This window comes from Eutrigla gurnardus (assembly GCF_963514095.1).
Source record: "Eutrigla gurnardus genome assembly, chromosome: 20".
Taxonomy (NCBI): Eukaryota; Metazoa; Chordata; class Actinopteri; order Perciformes; family Triglidae; genus Eutrigla; species Eutrigla gurnardus.
In genome coordinates, this window is record NC_139931.1 from 7,855,079 (window position 1) to 7,876,545 (window position 21,467).

Consider the following 21,467-nt stretch of genomic DNA (forward strand, 5'->3'; position numbering starts at 1 on the left):
AAAAATTTAATAGGATAAAAAGCTTCTTATCTTTCAAAAGAGACTAGAAATATGAATATAAATCTTGCAGCTATTCCTGAATCCTTATATATTTTGATATTCCTTTGTTTTAATTGAGTTAGCTGGTTTCTCAAATAAAAAAGGTTTGGTAACTGTAGAAACAAATAGACAGTAAAACAGTAGAAAATATCTTTATGTCTGCAAAGTAGGGTGAATGTCCATGAATTATGGCATATATCATTGCATTTCATTTTTATTTCATAAATGATTGTGGTTATCTTCCAATATTCATCCTGATCTCCGTACGTTAACTTCATAAATTACAAAACAATACACAGAGAGTTCCCGCTATCACTTGAGCCATGTTTAATGATGAAAAATATTGGTGGCGCTTCTGTAAATGCAGCATCGTTTGACTTGTTATCAGATCACAATCAGAAGTCGTTTATTGTCAGAAAAGGCCTTTAGAAATCGCATGCTTGCTACATTTTGTTGTTCGGTCAAACATGTTCTAGAACCGTTTCCTGAAAGTACGCCGGTGTTTTTTAGTAATACCAAGAATAAGAAGAATAGGCTCTTTTTTTTCTCTGAGATGTGTACATTAATACATAAACATATCATAGAGATCAACAGCAACATCGTACATTCGGTGGTGACGGATCAAATCCCCTACAGGAGTAGTCATTGATTAGGCTCGTGACTTACGGTGCCTGTGTAGACAAAGTGATTTCAATGAGGATTTGAATAAAATTCATGAGCACGCACGCACACGCACACTTCGATTACATTCCCCATCATGCATCTGTGACTTTGCTCATTTCAACGCAGCCACCCAATCTTCCAAACTCTGCGGGCATTTCCAGCAAGCAGCTGCACATGATAACTAATAGGGAAAAGGAGCAGTTATGAATGTCATTTGCAGAGACTGCTCGCTGAGTGAGAGAGCAAGAGACCACAAGAGAGATGGAGCGAGGATGGGGGGGGGGGGGGGGGGGATGATTGAAGGTCTTAATGTTACATTTTAGCAGCAATTTGAAGATGTTTTCAGCCCCAAGAGTGTCACTCAGAAGCTCTCAAGGAAAAGCCTCAGAGTGGAGACCATCTTTACATCTGGGACGTTGCAAATCACAGAGGCGAGATCACTGCATATCCCTGTGGGAAGCTTAAATCCTCCCGTTCTCTTCATCTCTCCCGTATTTTCTTTTCTCTTAAGAGTTACTTTTCTTCCCTTTTTCTCCCCATGATGACTGCTATAATTAAAGAGACTGGACAGGGGAGGGGAGGGGAGGGGGGGGGGGGGGGGGTCTATGGCTGTTCTCCAACTCATTACCAGATGTTTAGAGGTCACTCCAGTTTACACACACACACACACACGCACACACACACACACACACACACACAACTGAGTGAGAATAAGCACACACACACAAAAAAACCCCAAAAAAACTGATACATTCATGTGGACTGATTCTTAGTGTTGATAGCGTGTCATTCATTTTTGGGTGAAAGTGGAGAGAACGCTGGACTGTGCAGACTATTTTTCACAACTCTGTCTAAACATGGTGCAACACAGGAGAAAAAAAACTTCAAGGAAAACAAGAAGCTGTCCATTTTTCTGTCAGGATAAAATAAAAAAAACACGATGGATGCTTGCTAATCTTTGGCAGACAGCGTATCTTACCAACGGTGAAGTGTAAATGGTTCTATTGCCCATCAGGTAATATGAACGTTTGTGTTTGACTTTTATCAGAAGGAAACATAAGCCTGGCTTCCTCCTGCCTGTCGGGAAACACCATTATAACGGAGGGAAATTAGGAAAATGTTCCTTTCCACAATCTGATGAGAAAATAAGCCGAGCCCTATCGTGAGGTGAGGGTTTGTCATGTAAACACATTCTCACTTCTGTTCCGGGCTTGAGTGTTTTTCCAACAAACAAGTCGTGCCCTCTATATGTCAAGAATCGCTCATGCAAGGTTATAGTATTGCTAAATATTTGTAACTGCTGATATAAACACAAACATTCACTTGTTTTTGAAAATTAAATTAAACAAAAAAGAAATGCATTATAATCACATTTGCAGCCTTCTTTGTTAGCACAGAGGGTTTCGGATGTCAAAAAAAAAAAGAAAAAAGTCCTGCTCAGACTTGAGATATGCACGCCATTTGATATTCACACAAATATTCCAATCGTGAGAACACAGCAACATTTTTTAAAAGTTCAAGTCTTTGTGAATGAATCTCCAGTTTCATTTGACCCCCGGTCAGAGTCTGCACGATTTCGGGCCGGTTGCCTCAGACCCTGATGTGACCCCTGTCCACAAAGCCCCTGGAAGCATGCCAAGCCAGCAGCAGACTCGACCTGAAGTAGCTCCAGACCAACAGAGCGCCTGGTGATTGCCCGCTCTGCCCCACGAGGAAAGCAGCCTCTTGACTTCTGGCCCGTCCAACAGCAAACCGTCCTCGCTGCGGCTTCATGTGATGCTGAATGTTGCAAAGAACATTCTTGTAAGGCAGTGTTCCACGTTGCACAGTTGTGGAAGGATCAAGTGACCAACATCCTCGTTAAGATAGGGAAGCAAGAAGCAGGGACTCTGGGGAGAGGAGTCAGAGGGCGGCAAATAGTTCAGGAATCCCAGCAGATGGATCCAGACCTTTACCGTACCAACGTGAGCCAAGACCAGCAAAGCTCCCCACAGCCTTCGCCTCAGGACTGTTTCCGGAAGGTGAAAATATCCCGGGCTTTGGAGCCTTTCTTGCCCTCCGGTGGAGGCGTGGGGGCGGGGTTTGGTGATGGTGTGGAGGACAGGGAGGGCGAGGAGGGCTGGGGGGTGGAGGTGCCGCCATAGGGGCAGCTCTGTGAGTCTGGGTGTTCACCCGAACACTCCACCGTGGGGATGTAGCGGCTGTCCCACATCCCCGGGCCACACAGTTTACAAAGGTCATGCAGGCTGCATGGGATTCTGGGTAGCAGGCGGAACTGGTAAAGAAGGCTCCGGGCCTGTAAGAGCAGGGCGAGAGTGGTAAGATGAACTATGTGAAAGATTGAAAGGGAATTCGGATTAACAATAAAACGGAAAAAGTCAGGAAAAGCAGTTGGTTGCAGATAGCAAACATAGCGCATTAAAAACATTTAAATTAATGAACACCCTTGACTTTGGTAGCAAAACAATGTCAAGGTCGGCATTGCGGCGTGAAAGCTCCACAGTCGGATGCAAAAATCTCAGGCAACAACAAAAAGGAGTTCATGCCAGCTGCATGCTAACGTGAACTCACTGCCTGTGGTTGCAGCAGTACGAACACAGCATCCATAAACATGAGGACGCAGTAGCAGGGATGCAGATCATAAATCGTCTGCATGGCACGGCATCCCGTTTAGCACCTCAAGGCCTCCGGGGGCAAAGCTACAGTCTGTCAGAGCCGTTTGCTGCAGCATCAGACAACAAGCCGACTTGAATTATATGCAACGCAGGAATTATTACGAGCGTGATGATAAACCACCGATTATTAAAATATTTAAAGATGAACGACAGCACTTTACTTTGGTGCGTGCGCAGGTGACGTAAAAAAGGCAAGGAAACCCTGAGAATTGACGGTACCTTGCGTAGCACCAGCTCTCCGTTCATGTGCATGGAGAGGTTGCTGAAGTGGAGCAACATTTGGTCCGTGGCGAGCTGCTGTTCCGTCACATCCTCCCCGTAGAGAACGATGATGGCCACACACAGGAACAGATGGAAGTAGTCGGTCTATGAAGAGAGGGAAACGGGTCAATATGGGAAAACAAATGCAAGAATATTCTTTTTTTTTTATTTTTATTTATGACAGCATGCAGTTAGATCTGCGTATTTAGTTGTGCCCTTGCTGCGGGGTACAGTGTGAAGGTTGCAACAGAACGAGGAGAGACAAAGAACAGACATGCACAAAATGCAAATTCACCGTGAAACCTGAATAGATGCAAATCATGAGGGTATATTATCTGGTGAGCTTAAAGCTAGGAGGGGAATTAAGCGCTTGTTCAAAAAAAGAAAGCATCGGTTGTCTTTCCGATGCAGTGGAGAATCTATTGCGACACAATACAACGTAACCTCTGCTTTTCGGAAAAATCAAATACTAATCAGGGATCGTTGCTTTTGACCCAGCTGGTGTGTGACATTCAACCGTCAAAACTGTGGTTTCATTCTGCTGCTATCTCCTCCATCGGCACCTGTAGCTGAAGATCAGATCATCTAGCAGGAGTCTGAACACATGACACGATGCAGGAAGACGTGCCTTTTTTGTTTTGTTTGATGGCTGCACTATCTTTGAAGCAGTGCACAAGAAAGGCCACATTACTGTTAACAGTTGTCTTCCTTTTTGCAACGTACATTTGTAAAGTTGTGATACATTAAAGAAGCATATAAAACATGTTTTTTTTTTGATGTGTTGAATCTCAGCTGAAAGGATCACTAATCACTGTTGACTTCAACCATGAAAACCTTCAAAACCAAGACGTAATGGGACATTTAGGAGGATTGCGACAGACTTTAAAGGGATAACACAGACTCTTTATTGCAGAATGTTAACGGAGCATTTCTGCACGCCTCCTGGAAAAATCTACAATGTGGTGCAGTGAAACAGAATACAACCAGGCGCGTCCGTGCACTCACTTATTCAAAGTTTTTCTAACAAAAAAAAAAAACCTTGTGTATGCAAAAGGAGGCGTTTGGACTTTGCCCTGACCTGGTAGTGTGCCCAGCAGGCCTCCCACATGCGCAGAGCCTCGGTGTCGGGGAACTCTCGCTTGAAGCAGAGCAAGATCCAGCGGTGGCAGAAGAGCAGCTGGAGGCCGTCCTCCCCCAGCCTGGTCAGGTGCTGGTGGAAGCGAGGCAGCATGAGACGCAGCAGCTCCCGCAGATACATCTGGGAGGCGGGTCAGAGAGGGCACACGCCGGCTCACAAATACAATCCAACAGTTTCCACTGAGATTTTTGGATTCTTAGGCGGGGATTGTGCTTCTCCAGGCTGCATGCAAATCAACGGGCTGGGCAGGTTATTGATATGGTGGCATGGGATAGATTTTGGATATTGTAATATATGTTTTTGCCCAGCCCTACGTACACAGGTGACATTTGGACATGTACGTATTTGGGGTGTAACATTTGTGTCCACTATGAAGCAGCATCTGGTTTAGGAAACCACATTGTTGAGAAAACAGAAGTCAGGAAATCAACTCTTCCCCCCGATGACGGTGTAAAATCTGTGTAACACACTTGATTTACACCAAAACTCTGAAGAGAAGACTTCCCACCAGGATGTTGGATCAACCACACTATGAGTTGTTGAGATTTGGACAGTGTGTGCATTGGATCATATCCCCCTGATATTTGCCTGCACATCTTACCAGCTGCCTCTCCATGTCTTCATCACGCGGTGAGCTGATGAAGATGGTGTTCTCCATGAGGCCGACGAAGCACCAGAAGGTGTCGCTTTCGTCCTGGATTTCGGTGAGCAGGGGGGCCACCAGGTCAGACATGCCCTGGCAGTAACCCATGTCGGGATTAAACACTGCATAGTTGAGCAGAATCCGCCTGGGTCAAGAACAGCCACGAAACACAAAACAGAACATCTAATACAATATAGCAACAGAGTGTCATGAACAGCCTTCTTTATTTATTTTTTTTGTTGGCGTTTCTTATATATAAATGTTCACGACCCTGCAGCCCAGCCAAACCACTAAAAAGTAGGGTCCCGCCCAAACACTGAATGATCCAACATGTGTTTCAGCATTGCCGGTAATGCCCAGAAAAACATGAGAAGCCCTGCTTAAGCGGTTGCTATGCCAACTCCTCTGGTAACCAGGGAGCTAATTAATGATCTTTCTTGTCTCCCCCCCCCCCCCCCTTTTTTTTTTTGCATATGGGTACCACTTTGAAGTAAACTTCCCTGGCACTCCTCATGCATTAGTAAGGACTGTAAAACAAAGGCAAAACCCTGAGGACCCCTTTTTTTTTATTGTTATCAGTGGAATAGCAACAGTAAAAATAGATGTCATTGGGGAAACTGTGAGGTTTTCGGGAAGCAGACATGCAGCACAATAGATGTGAGATGACCGAAGGAGCATGAGGATCGCATGTGGACCGCCCTGGTCCAGGTCATATAATACGTAGACAAACACCAGGAGCTTCGGTGAGAGTCACTAAACTAATATGCTATTTAAATCCTCCTGCTCCTCGTTTAGAAAGCCATTAGCTCTGAGTATGCATCAAAAGTGCTCGACGGCTTAGTCAGAGTCAATAAAGCATGAAACTCATTTGCGGCTCCCTCAGGGTTCAGAATATGAAATGAGTAGGTATGCCTCGGCCTGAGGATTGGGAATGATGAGCATGGATTGAGAGAAGGTGAGGGCGAACGAGACCGAGATAGAGATCTGGAGTGTGTGGGCGGGACAAAAAAATAAAAAAAAATAAAAGAAGAGAGTGGTCTGACCTCATGATCTCCACATTTGGGTTATTCTCTCCTCTGAAGAAGTGGTTGCTGCGGTCTGTTCTCACCACGTCTTTATCCACTGTGAATTGGACCTTTCTCCAGAACTCGCTGTGCTCCTCGGGGCTCATGGACAATCTGAAAAATACACACAGGTGACGAGAGGAAAGGGAAAATTGAGATACATGCAGAAAAAAAAAAAAGTTTTAGGATTCAATCACAACAGATTAAAAATGAAGAAAGTTAAGAAAGTTTCTTCTCCACAATCTCTAAGGAAATTAAGGGAAAATGTATCGTTATCAAATAATCTTTACCTCAAATGTTACTCTGGTGTAAAGCGCTAATGGTTAGCTGCAAATGAGTAAAAAAAAAAAAAGAGAAAAAAACGTGGGGGTGGGCAAGCAGTGGACTGAAAGGGTATTTCACCATCAAGTGCTCCACCGGGGATAATACCACGACCATAAACCCCCCCGTCTATGCCTCTAAATGGTAGGGACTATATTAGCAGTGTACTCTGTGCATGGCACTAATGTACCCAAGTCCTAACAAGCAGCGGGGATTTAATTAACACTGTTTGTTTTCGACGCGGGCCCACCAGGAATAGTGAGCGCACACCTGATGCAACGCCACGCAACTGTTTAGTTTCAGTGCGACTGTGTGTTTGGAGCCGGTCTCATCTCAACTCTCTCAACCACGCTACTCAGGGCTTCTACGTGTTTATGTGGCTGAAGCAAGAATATAGCTTAAATATTTAGAAGGAACATAAAGGTTTTAGACTTTACCACTACCCTGGGTTTATTTCTACTCATTTTATTTCATATAGCATATAGAGTTAGTTGAAATGTATTCCTCACTGAAAGATGTTTAAACCTGAGACAATTAAGCAATTAATCCACTCAAAACACTTCCTTTTTCGAGCTTCGCCGCCGTTTTGTACACAGAATATCCTAAGATTTGGCTAATTGGTCAGATGACATTTTGCAGATATCTCGTTTCTGCAAAAGTGGATTAATGAACAAAGAGAATGTTACTGCCAAGAGAGAAGTGATTGTTCTCTTCTCTGAATAAAAAAAATAAAAAAATAGGGTTCGTTAGAATTTTAGTCACTGGTGCACCAAAAAGGAAATATAAGCACTTCCTCTTCAAAGCAGCCAGAAAGGACACTTTCCTGCATTGAGCATGTAGTCACATGATAATTAAAAATGTATTACCAACAAAAAAAACTTGACTTGCACACTTGCAAGAAAGATTATCTAAGGGCCGAAAAATATGGATATTCTTCATGCATTACATGAAATAGAGCCCAACCAACTGCATACTTTGTGATTAAGAAAGCCAGCTTATGCACAACCGTATGAACTATATAGGGTTGTTTTTTATGTTCTCTGTGTGTGTATTTGTAGGTTTTATTTATCTTTTTCTGTTCTTAATTACAGTGGAACACTATGAATATTATATGAACTAAAGAATAAAAAGGTTCTCATCTAAAGGCAGCCATTCAGCAGCAGTTTTCCCACAATGACAATAAAATAAATAGCCTTCACTGTCACTTTTCCCCATGATGTCTGCAGTTGTTACAGCTGCGCTGCTTCCCCTCTGCAGCTGCTTCGTTATCACAGCCGAGGGAAGGAGGCGAGGGTAGGAGGCGAGGAACAAAACCACAGACATGTATCCTTGCTCCTAATGATCAACCGGTGGCCCCGGGGTGGGGGGTGGGGGCGCTCTAGTCAAAATGGTCTTTAAAGGAATCCATATCAGAACCAGAACAAGGGCTCTAATTACCTGACTTGGAAAAGACCTTCTGACGTACTCGAAATGTTAATAGGCCAAACCTGTCCAATTATCATATTCATTACACTCAGAGACGTAGAAGGTGTGGAGACAAATAAAGACTCAGGGATGGGTTTTTTGATCTGATAACCGCTGACATGTTTTCTCTCCAGAGACCTTTTATTTCACACCCGGCACCTCCCTTTAACACTTCCCTGATTGTGCCTATTGATTGCTCAGCGCCTGCGACGAGCAGAGACAACAGACTCGCGTATGCTTTAATGTTTGACCGGCTGCCGCACACGTGACAGTTTAAACCTTGAAATAACTTTTTCACCTTGCGGCCATGAAATCAAACACACATCTACGTCGTTCCCCACCTCCTCTGCTGGATGTCGTGATAGTGGGTGCGTTTCTGCAGCCTCCAGGCCTCCCTCTCCTGAGAGGCGGAGTCATAGCTGTAGTAGTGCAGCAGGAAGGGCCACACCTCGCCACGGATGGATGGGTCGATGCCGCCGAAGAAGATGGCCTGGCGGAGAGTGGGAGGTGAACACAAAACGGCAAAACGGGGGTTGGAAGGCGTGCAGTGAGGGATCGCTTTTATGGTGAGAACACATCAAACTGTGCAGCCAACGGTGCAGATGACACCATCTGCTTGCTGAACTACAGATGTGTTATTTCACGAGGGCTGCAAAACCGAAACTCCTAAAAAAAACAAAACCCACACAAACACTGTATACTCTGCACTTCCAGCAAAAACAGTGCTCTTCTGTTCCTGCATCTGTGTGTTTACAGAGGAAATGTTCTTGCACACATTCTAACTGCCACTGAGTCATTTCAGCAGGATGGTAAAACCCACAAGTGAGTCAATCTCAGAGAGCTCAGATGACTCTCAGGGGGGGGGGCAGTGGCCAAGACCTCCCCTCTCATTAGTTACAGTCTGTAGGTGCTGATTCACACTGAAAGTTATACACCGAGGACTTCACTTTCAAAATGATTGTCAGTATGTGTGACTGAGAGCCAAGAAAATGTGAGGCCTGACTGTGTAACAGCGGGTGGGACTTTTTTCAAAAGGATCCCACAGGGATCGTAAAAACATGCACATGCACATACCTTGCGCAGCTTGTACTCCTCCTCCACCTGCCCACTGTGGTTGAGGTGACGTAGCCAGGTGGTGACATCCAGCCGCCTATAGAGCTTCTCCTCTGGGTGGGACTCCGACGACGGCAGGGTGGGCCTCTGAATGGAAAACTGCATGCAGGATTTCTCATCTGACACCTGAAAGAAATGTGGGCACAGAATGAACATTTGATTAGAAAACTAGGAAAAGAAAAGCTGAAAAAATTCCTTCGTTTCTCAAATAAAAACAAGCTGCCAAACAGGATTCTGGATTGCAACCCGACCTGGTCTTTAAGCTGAGTTTCCCTGCAGCATTTCCACTGTTGGAAGACCTCGGACAGCTTATCCAGACCAGCATGATGGAAGTGGAGGATCTTATATTGGCTCTCTCGGCTGGCAATCACCAGCTGGCCACTGGTGCAAGCCTCATCGCTGCAACGGCGTAATAAAAGATGATGACGAGCATTAAGATTTGCGAAGGAAATTTGAAGGAATGTGTTTATTAAAGCAGGCGTAAACAATTTTCACTCACTTAACTTATTCCTAATCGTATCCACAACTCATTTCCCATTAATTACCATAAAACAAAAAGCTAAAGCACATGGTGAGGCACAGTACCACGACATGGTGACCTCCCAGTGACCTTTACGCTGACCTGAAGAAGAGTCTCAGCGACCTCATGTGACCCAGGTCCACCCTGAAAACGCCACACAGCTGCTCCAGAGCCAGCACCTTCTGTTGCTCCTCCCACCGCGCGCCGTGCGACTGGCCGCCACTCTCTGAGGGGGCGTGGCTGTCCAGGCTAGAGGCGGAGCTCGCAGAGTGGGTCATGGACTCCTCGCACAGCTCCCTGACAAAAAGAAGAAACGGAAGAAAAAAAGATTACGTTTTTTGTGAATGAATTTTTTTAGCTTGACTGTTCTAAAGGGCACTGAGTCATGTTTTCCATTGAATCAAAAGGAATGAGACTGATCCCTTCCACAGGAAGAAAAAACCTCTCCTTTCCTGCTCCTCTCATTCAGAAACGGAGCCATTCTTCTACGTGGAACATTAATAATAAATACCATGTACACAGCGGCCAGCAATGTTTAGCCCGGTGATAATTGTACAGCCTTATAGGTCAGTTCTGCCCTGTTGTTTTGTGTCTCAGTATGGTTCCACCAAGAGGCTGAGAATGGCAGGAATGCATGGAGGCTTCTGAGGACACACACACACACACACACTCAAACACAAGGAAATCTGTACACACACAAATCACACTGTCTGCCGTCCAATTTCCCCTGTCATTCCCCCATGGCCAGCATGTTGTTCCCGGCACTGAAACCTGAGCTGAGGGTTCCTCTGCTGCAGCAGGAGACACACAATCACACACTACACACTTATGTACAGAGAAACACACGCAGACGACAAAACAAAGAACTGACCAAGTTGTGTATGTGGCCAACACAAACGCACCTCACACACACACACAAGTTTTTCCAATCAAAAGAATCAGTGGCTGGCATGTTCAATGTCTTCCTCTCTCCCTCTTTAACACACACACACACACACACACACACACACCGACACACACCGACACACCGACACACACACACACACACACACACACACACACACACACACACACACACACACACACACACACACACACACACACACACACACACACACACACACACACACACACACACACACACACACACACCGACAGCCACACACACACCGTAGCTAATGACCATAATGCAGTCTCAAACACGTCCCGAGACATGTTAATGCTGAGAAACAGGCCAACACAGAAATGTGTTAAACCCAATGACATTTGAGAAGGAGACGTCTACATGAAGTTATTTCCTTACTACCAAAGACACTTATCTAAATCATTTGTAAAAATGTGTTCATATATATTTAAAAAAAATGATACAAGAGCTGTTTTTTTTGCGTATGAATTAATGTGTCAATATAAAAATATCCTTTTTGTAATTTAACACAGGGAACAATTTTACAGGTGAACACAAAAGCGGCGTGTTGGTGTTCCTTTGAAAAGCCGAGGCAGGCCCAAGTCTAATCTCTTACACCCTGAATCAATCAGGTCTGGCTAATCATTTCCCCGTAAGCAGATGGGGAAATAACAAGGCTGATCAATCCAAGCTGCACAGCTTCCTCTGCTATCTGCTGATTTATTGCTCTCGGGTCTCGTGTATCACACCACCAAACCAGACCGTGGACTACGAGACACTGTACTCGCCGTTTTATAACTCCAATGGCTGTCAAGCTCCGCCGTGTTAACAAGGCCTGTGAGCCCGTTTCCTTCATTCCTATTACATGTATTTCTCTGCATATGAATAAAAGTGTACATATGTGGGGAGGAAGCATGTGATTCGTGGCATTAAAACGCGGATCCAGCCATAAACTGTACACGTGTACGTTATGTAAACAAGGTGTTTTGCCACAAGCAGCATGTCCCACCAGGGCCAGGTGGAGATAAAACTGCCCCGAGGCCCTTCATAACACCTCTCCTCCCTTTGCCCTGGGGGAAGGCGCTGCCAGGTCACCCTGAGAACCAGGACCAATGCTACGGGCCTCCAGGGACTCCCAGGCCCTTCAACTAATCCTTGGAGGGACGAGGGGAGGGCTACGGGTGAAGTGGGTTCTCGCCCACACAGGAAAGTGAACAGTTTGGAGTTCGGAGAAAAACATCTGACGTTATTTTTTTTGTTTTTGTCTTATTTATGAATCTTGAGATCAGATCACAGCATACATTTAAATCAGGGGCTGCAAGATAAATGTGAGGAGTCCTGCGGTTACCCCACTTTTTATTTTCTTTTATTGATTCTGTTTAACTCATTTTGTATTATTATTTGTAAAGCATTTAGATCTCCTGTTCGGATCGTTTTTTTTATAAGGGTGTTTTCCTGTCAATCAGTGGCTACTAAAGATAACCAGCAGGCCTTGGGAGCAGATTTTCTAGATGATAAATTAGGTTAAAAGGGAAAACGTGTATTTCTGATTTTGGGATGAACAGTCCCTTTAATGCTGTAAAACAATACATTCCAAGGGAGGGAGTCCAATAAAAGGTATTTCTCATACTTCTAAATATTTGTATTTCTTTCTTTAACATCTTGAAATGTGATTCTATTTCCTCTAAAAACGATTACATGTGAATTAAATGATAATCCCGACTGGTGGACATACAGAAGGTAACCGGCGATAAATGATTGCTCAGCTGAAAACACTGGAAACCGCTTATCTAAGACATTATCATGTGTTTAAATTCTGCAAGCAAAGCCTCAAGGCGGCACATCGACAGACAACGGCGGTTTCATAAACTACTGTTAAACTTGAAAGGAACTTGTTAAGACGCTTGACGGAGATTGCTGTGGATTTCTCTCTTTTTCACCCTCTCTCCCACCACTCTCCTCTCTCTCCCCCCCACCTTTTCATCCTCTCTCGCACTCCCATACGTGGTGCTTTCTCTTTGAATGATTCCAAGTGACATGTTTCCAGTTCCTGGCCCCTTAACAGTGTCAATTAAAGCAAGAGTGAGAGAAAGAGAGATTGAGTGGGTTCCAGGGTTTTGGCTGCAACTCCGCTCTCTTCAGTCCTCTAATCCGGAGAGCTGACATTCAGCCCAGCACAACAACCCCGGGAGCACTGGGATTCAAAGGGCTTCACACAGACTTTGGTAAGGGAAAGGGGAGGAAGAGGGGGAGAAGATATTTGAGAGGTGGGCAACACAGAAAGAAACAATATTGAGAAAAGCTGATAAAGAATGAGCAAGAGGAAAGGATGCAACCAAAAAAACAAGGGTGGGAGGAAGGGACGGACGGGGGGGTAAAAACATAGGAAAGGATAGATAGGAGAGCCAGAGAGACACACTAACGGCACAGAGTAATGGAGGACGAGAAGGACAGAGTAAAGGTTAGAAGCTGTGAAACAGTGAGCGCTGCCAAGTCACACACTGACTGCACTTACAGCGAGCTGGGGTCTGAGAGTGGTTAAAAAGGCCTAAACACACACACTGACTCACTCTCTCTGTGCAATGACACACAGACACCAGCTCACGCGGTCTGGGCGACATGTCGGGCCAAATAGCTGCGTGAGGAGAGACAACCACGGAGGGAATCATAAAGTCAAACGGCCGCGAGGTCCAAGCGGCGACACGATCACTGTCCAGATGGCTTGCTTGATTAAGGGAACCCTCTCTGGGAGCACTGAGGGTCTGGGTTTGGTGGGATTTAAGGCCATCTGTAACATTATAAAACATTCAGCTTGAGAGCGGCTTTCAGTGACCGAGTCTGGAGCTTCGATATATCGTTTCATGCCTCCTACTTGAAAGCATCTACCTGCTTCCACTCCCCGAGGCACATTCACAGGCAGTGCAGGAAGCCACCATGTGGCCTCAGTGAAAATTGTTCCTTGTGAAAGCAATTCTTTTATTTTTGGCTCCACCTTGTGGTAGATTAGGGTAACTGAATGAAAACAACCCTTACATTATTTTACAGCACACTTTGGAGGATTTATATTTCTGCTATAATCCCTACATCAGTTTGCTAAGAATAACCCAACATAACCCTTTCTCTCACTAGAGACCACTACTGTATATATTTGCACTGAAGTCATGTCCGCTATGTAATTAATTGGCTTTTGAAAGCAACCTGGGGGTGCTTTACTAGGGCGGTAACAACTTGCATGCACTATGTATTTTGCAGGCATATTCCATGTTTTTCTCCCAATATATTTAAAGTTGATTGCTTTCATGCCAAACAAAAGTAACTATGCATTAAAAAAAACTAAACAAGAGGGTGTTTTATGTCTGATCAAATCATACTGTCAACTTAAATGTTTCCTTTCAAGTAGAAAATGCATAAAATGTCATAATACTAGTCAGGCCTCAAATAATTTTTGTGTCCTTATTATGTCCATTTGGATTTTCTGAGGTGGAGGTGCATTGAGAGGGCTCGGACCTTAAAGGAATACTTCACCAGAGGAAATCTGTATTGAAAGTGGGTCATATATGTAGTCAAAATGTAAAATAATTTGGTGCCTTCTTGACCGAGAAAAGGCAGACTGACTTTTTGGGCGTGTGGATGGAAGACAACAACTCCCACAATGCACAGCTCATCTTATCCACATCTTGGGCAGCAGCCGGTGCACCCTTTTCCTCTGCCCCTTGGTCCCTACAGACGCGCTTTGCCTGGATATCGATCCCTGGCCTCCGGGGTCAGGGAGCAGAGCTTAACCAACCACACCACAAAATTGTTGCTGTATACCCCTCTGACACTGGGTAGTTGCGCCCCTGGTCCCGCCCCCTATAAGCAGGTGGGAAACATGAGGTACTAGTCTTGTAGTCTTACCCCCTCTAACCAAAGCAGCCTCCGATGACGTAAAATATTTGCGTCATCGGAGGCTGTTTTTCAGAATAGAAATACGGAGATCTCCCATCTCTGGGGAAAATGAGGAAATGATGCACGACGATTCAAAACTACTACCAGGTTTCTAACCATACACAGCTTAATGAAAATGGGTGAAGTATTCCTTTAATATTCCAAAAATTCTGTCTATGGGCCTGGTTGTGGATTCACTTTGCCCAGCATCATCTTTGAAAAGGCCCGACAATGACTGTTATTATTTAATTCAGAAACAATTAGCAATTAACCGTGCTCTTGAACCTCTTGAACATCGAAAACAATTAAACCCTAAAATGCTCCAGACCAGAACCCGACGGAGAGATAGCTGGGATATTAAATACACATCGTGCTCAAAGCACTAAATGCTGGACTGGAACAGCTGGCTGCATACCGTTCAAAGCTAATGTGGTACTTGAATTAATTTCCAAGGCAACTTAAAGAGGTACGCAGACACCAGGTAGGTGCTGCATAAATTGCTGGTAGTTAAAAAAATGAAAAAAAGGGTGGGAAAATCACACTGGATAAGAGGAGTACCGATCACAAAAGCAAACTCAACACCAACACCACAAATTACAAAAACACCGGAATGGAAAATGAACCAATGCAAAGACAGCCTTATTAAAAAGGTATTCTCACCTACAAATGACATTTTTGTGACCATTTCAGAGCAATTAAAAGGCTTCTTTTTTTTTTTTAAATAAGAGCTTTTTCTCCACTGAAAAGCTATAGAGGCATCCATCAAATGTCCAAGGTGACACTGGTAATATAGTGGCACGTTAACTATTCAGCTACCAGGGTGCCCAAAACATCCTCACTTTTGATAGTATGTGGAAAAAAATATCTTAACTTTAATAAAGTTATTTCCCTCCAATAAATGACAAAAGAGAATAATCCCAGTGTGTAAAAATCACAATACAGATGAACGAAGCCCATTTCAACCGACTCGACTGACCTGCTCTCACTGTCCAGGAAGACGGAGCCGCTGCTTTCACAGAGCGCCTCGCTGACGGGCGACAGGCAGAACGGCGAGGAGAACGTGTCCGAGTCCGAACCCATGGTGCTGTCCCGACTCACTTCGTCCGACAGCTCGCAGGAGCCCTCGTCGCCCTCCTCGCCTGCCGCCGGCAGCTGCTGCTGCTGCTGATGTGAGGAGGGATCCGCCCCACCCTCCACCACCAGGCTGTTGTTGCTGGTCATGTTCCTCTCCTCATCCTCATCTTCCTCCTGAGCTGCTGGGTGACGGGAGTGAGGTCTGGAGGGGACGGTTGGTTTAAAACACCATCAGTGACGTATTCAGGAGAGTTCTTAAGATAAATTATATATTTATTATAGCTAAGAAATCATTGATTATCATTACAATACAGGCGGCAAATGCGCAAGTGCCTTAAACTTGCCTTCTTTCTAATGGCCAGCAGGGGGCGACTCTAGCCTTGCAGTTGTCTGTGTTTTCCCTCTTAGAGTTTTAAACTTTTCACAGTGTGCTTTCAGTTCATTTTACCATTTATAACAAAACAAAAATGTCTTATTCTGCCTTTAACTGTACTGTAGTTTGACCCTCTCGTGTCACTTAAGAAGTGGCTTTCCTACCGTCGACCTCGCCGCCGCGCATTCCTGCGCACAGGGGAGCTCTCCGGCGTGATGAAGCGCAGCGCCTCCTCATCCTGCTTCTGGATGCGCGAGTTGGGCACCCAGGTCAGAATCAGAGTGGTGCCGAGGCTGTCGTCCTTCTCCGTGTGCACGCACAAGTAGCCTGCAGGGGGCGACATGACACAATGGCTAGTCCTTTTTTTCTTGTGTTTTTTTTTTAAAGTAGCAAGCAGCTGCAACACAAAGACAAACATGAAACCTGAGAGGAGATTAACGCACAAAGAGATGACGACACACCCTGAGAGGTGAATAAGGAGGATGACAGGAGATAAGAGATGGAGAAATTAAGGAAATGCGGTTAGTATTCATACCAGGACAAACCGGCCACACAGGCAACTAATGCTCACATTTTTAAAAGGCCAGACTCACACATCCTTCACATGCAGACATAAGGTTGGTTCACCGAGGTAAACATATTTGAGTCTGTGTTACAGCAGACTCGGCAGGAGGAATATCGTGCGTTTACAGAGATTTAGAAGTAAAAGGTGAATCGCTCTATAAAAGCCAGTAAAATGCCGACAGCAGGACATCTGGCCAACAGCTGTACAATGTGTTTCAGATCTTAGCTTTAAGAAAACTTATACTTTACTATTGTTTCATTAATGTCTTTACACTTTATGTCTTAATACCTTTTTATGTCTTACACATTTGAAACACCTTGTTGTTGAAAGGAGCTATACATTTAGACTCAACAAAGCAAGGAGAAGACACAACAACACACACAGAGGGAGAGCATCCACATTCTCAGTTCAGGAAGACGCTCCATATCTTTCTATAGCAAACTGTTGTTTGCTGCCGTATTAATGATCTACATGTCACATATTGCTCCTTGAAGGAAGCCGGCATTAATGAGCAGAAAGGGAAGCTGGCCTCATTGGTTCTCCCCACATCTCCATTCACACGCCCTCGGTCCAGCCTCACCTGGGTGGTGCTCTGCCAGGCCGGGCAGCGGCTCTGCGGGGTGCACGCAGACATTGTTTTTGGAGAAGATGATCTCGCCATCCAAGCCCGAGCGCAGTGACGAGCCCCCCGCCCCGGGGTTAAAGGTCAGGAGGTCGGAGGCCTTGGAGGAGGCGCGCCGCAGGAGCCGACCCAGAGACATCTCCTCAGGCACCGGGACACTGAGCCCATCGTCTGCACATTTGGGAGGAGAAAAGGGAATTTTAGGCGGAGGAGGGAGGTCGAGCGGCAGACATAGGTGACAAAAAAAGGAAAAATGAAAGTCAGGTACATTTTTTTTTCGGTGTGACACAGCTTGGCACTACAGGATAAGACTGCACACACCCTCCTCACCTACACTTCACCTCCTCCGTCACCTGCATTTACTGCAGTGTCCTCAGTGCAGCGCTCAACCCCACGATCCCCCCCCCCTCTACTTGTTCAGCATTTCCCTCTGCTACACTTTCTTTGCAGGCGCCTGCACCCTCTAACACAAACACCTCCGCCAGATCTGTGGCTATAGTGTGTAGCAGAACGGGTCCCACCTTCTGTAAACAACACACACAGTTCTGTACACACACACACAAAGACATGTGCAAACACACTCCGCTCCATCCGTGTGAAATTTCAAGCCGGGATCATCAACCCAACAGATGTCGTCGACAGCACTGGATTGGGATCAGCGTGTCACATCAACAGTTTTCACTTCAGAGAGAGAAAGTCTTTCTGATGTTGAGGCACGGTGCGCCGCTTCGTGAGAGCTTTCTTCTTCTGAAAAAGGCTTGAATGAATCTTACTTTTCAAGGCTCAAAGAAGAGTAAAAGCTCATTTTTCTTCCCGTTTGATCAACTCACATAGAATTGACAATCTCATTGATTCCCTTTCTTTCTCTTTGCGTTGTGTATCGGTATCCTTGGACCCACTTCGTTTTGCGTAACCACTGACATGCGTTCCCCCTCCACTCCATCTGAGGAATGTTCCCTCCTTTTTCCTCACCGGGCATGTTTACCTCCGTCTGATTACGCAGGCACCCCCACTTCCTGCCATGCCAGGCCCCAGACAGGAAGCCCGCTGGCACAGAATCCAGGCATGACCTCGTAGAGGATGCTTACTGTATCCTCTACAGGGGGGGTTACCATTAACGCAGGACATCTTGTTAAAAAAATAAAAGGGTTGGAAGGTTGAATTACCTTCTCTGTTCTTGCAGGTGTCAATAATATTGCAACTAAATCATTTTCATCATCTTTTTTTGATGAACAGATTCATAAAGTCAAATGTAATGAAAAAAACGATTCAAATTTTAAATCTTTTACTTGAAACAATTAATTGAAACCAGATAGTCTGTCAACTAATTATTTCATGCAAACAACAAGTGTAAGTGAGTCATGTGTTGTGTCCGTCTGTCCACGGCATGCTCGGTGACTACGGTCACTTAGTATGAAGTATGATGGTATGGGATTTTGAACACCGCCCCAGTGGGGAAAAACACTTTGCTCACTGTGATTGTTGCTTTGGACAGTGTGTTCAGCTACTGGTTAACTGCTAACGGAACAGCCAGTACACACAGTTTGCTGAGTAAACACGTGAACGCCTAACTAAACAGGAGTTTGTGGAAAACGCTGCATAGGTTTGCATTCACTCAAACATGACAGCGCTGGTCGTTGACTAAGATCTGAGTGACTCTAATGAGTGAACTTCCAGTTTTATGTGTTTAACGGTTAAAAAAAAAGCATAAGTTTATTTATACACTAGGATCAAATGTGCTGGATATTACTCTAAAAACAGGAGGTCAGAGTATTTGCTTGCAAAGTCACCATTCCTCTGAAAATCAGCTGTCAATCGGTTATTTGCATGATAACCGTTCAAACAGGAGTACACTAGTCCACTTGTAGATAAGCCGGAATGGACCAAAGCAGTTTCTACATCATCTCGCTGCGCCGTCACACACACACACACACCGTCACACACACACACACCGTCACACACACCGTCACACACACCGTCACACACACACACACACACACACACACACACACACACACACACACACACACACACACACACACACACACACACACACACACACACACACACACACACACACACACACACACACACACTCTTGAAATGCTCGCTACCTGAACATAATGACCGGGTGGGATGTTAAACATGACACACAGCTGTTAGTAGCCTCACAACAGCAGCAATAAAAGGTGCAGCTCTCCGGTGGCTATTTTGGTCTGTGTGTGATTACGGGGCCACTCGGGTCAGATTGATAGTGCTGGTTCAGTCTAGTCCCCTCACTGCTCTCTTCTCACTTCATCTTTTATGCTGTCAACAACTCGGTGTGCTCACATGCCGCCTGTCCTATCTGACCTTTCACCATTTTATCAAATTAATCACGTCCTCGGGACACCCTAAGCCTAGTTTAGTCTCACAGTGACCTGCAGAATACTTCACTTTTTTTGACAGATCGCCTGCGAAAAAAGCAGAACTTTTAATGAAAACCTGAAACCTACACCATGGAAATGTAGTTGCAATAGAAGATGCCTTGGTCTGAGCTTCTCACCTCTGGGCTGAATTAATTAAGCTGTCATGTTGACATTTGAATAGCGGGACCGATACTGAAAAGCCCTTTACATCTGCACTGTATACTAACATGCCCGCAGCTGAAAGGGGACCACAAAGTAGCCTGAAAAACAAGCTTCTTTGCCATCTCTGAAAAGGCGTGACTTAGTGGGAGTGTGGAAAGCATAAAAACATATATTTATCTTTCAGGAGAAGACTTTTAACGAGTTTCATGTGGTAAAATGATACACCGCGGGCCTTTCGGTTGATTACATACTTCTGTTCTAAGAAAAGTGTTAAATTGTGCTTGAACTTATTGCCATAAATTATTCTACACAATATACCTGATGAATAATTTGTGTGTATAGATATAAACTCACCTTAGTTACATCGATATTGGCATGGCAAAAATGCCATATATAACACCATAACATTAATATACGTTTATTTTTCAAAAATTAAATCATTGACAAAATAGTTTGCTTATGGTACATATTAATTAATAAACATGTATATCAGCCAATAGATCTTTTAAAACTCAAATATTATTATTCATAATATTAATATATGGAGAGTTAAGACACCTTTTCGTAATAATGCAATCCTTCACATGGGCAGTCATGATGTATTGCACTGGATTGCAGTGTGCAGGAGAGTGAAGGGTGTTTGTGGGAGACCCGTGCAGTGAACAGGCCGGTTGAAGGTGGCCTCTGGCCGTCCTGGCGGTGCCTGTGGCCGGACCGACGCCCCAGCATGTTACCCTGCCTGAGGCGTGCCGTGATGTCGGGGGCTCCATCAGCTATCATTACACTGACAGGCAGCATCCGCATGACAGGGGGAGCAAGAGGATTACGGGACGAGGATTCGACCGCCACACCACCGTTTTCACACAGGCCCACACTAATATTGTTTTTTGTTGAGTTTAATCACCATTAATATTGTATTTTAGCTTCCCGGACCGTGGCCGAAATGCCGGCCAGTTACATTTCACGGTGTCCGCTATTAAAAGGCAACTTTAAAGTTTGTCCAACGGCGGTGAAAGACGACGTTATTCGTGTCTTCCTCGGTGGTTTGGCTCACATATGCACCTGTTTCAGCAGGAGAAATGAATGAGCAGCAGGAAAAGGGGGGGGGGAGCAAGCGGTTGAGGTCTTACCTTCGGTCCCGCCGAAGAAGTCTACACCCCACGCCGCCGGACGTCCATCTCACCGGGCGGCCGCCGACCCGAGCAGCATGTACCGGCGGCGTTTCACCACCTTTCTCCCCCGGATTTAGCTCGCCTACTGCGGAGTGTAGTCTTGTTTGTATCCCCGTGTTTTCCAACAGTGACACCACACGTTCGGCTGCTGATCTTGCCACAGGGAAAAAAATACACTTCCGGTGGGAACTTTCAAAGTAAACCCGCTACCTCTTGACGAACACGGTGCTGGTGCTTTAAGGGCCTTTATTTTGTAACTTTTCTTGTTTCCTATAAATACTTGCTCCTGTGTTTAACTTGACTTAACAGCGTCAGAGCAAGCCCCCAAATTCCGCTGCTTCCGGAATGTGATTTTTTTT

The 21,467-nt window shown here is 45.1% G+C and overlaps 1 protein-coding gene across 1 annotated transcript; it reads right to left on the reverse strand.

Moving 5' to 3' along the window:
• Positions 1–204: 204 nt before the first annotated feature.
• tbc1d16 (TBC1 domain family, member 16) lies at positions 205–21,288 on the reverse strand. Its single transcript, XM_084037880.1, has 13 exons — positions 21,067–21,288; positions 17,325–17,537; positions 16,344–16,506; positions 15,709–16,008; positions 10,004–10,198; positions 9,633–9,780; positions 9,343–9,507; positions 8,610–8,758; positions 6,463–6,597; positions 5,378–5,564; positions 4,717–4,896; positions 3,597–3,743; positions 205–2,998 (listed from the first exon to the last, which is right to left on the reverse strand). The coding sequence occupies exons 2-13, from the start codon at positions 17,503–17,505 to the stop codon at positions 2,705–2,707; spliced, it is 2,244 nt and encodes a 747-aa protein (XP_083894006.1). The 5' UTR covers positions 17,506–17,537; positions 21,067–21,288; the 3' UTR covers positions 205–2,704.
• Between the last annotated feature and the right edge of the window lie 179 nt (positions 21,289–21,467).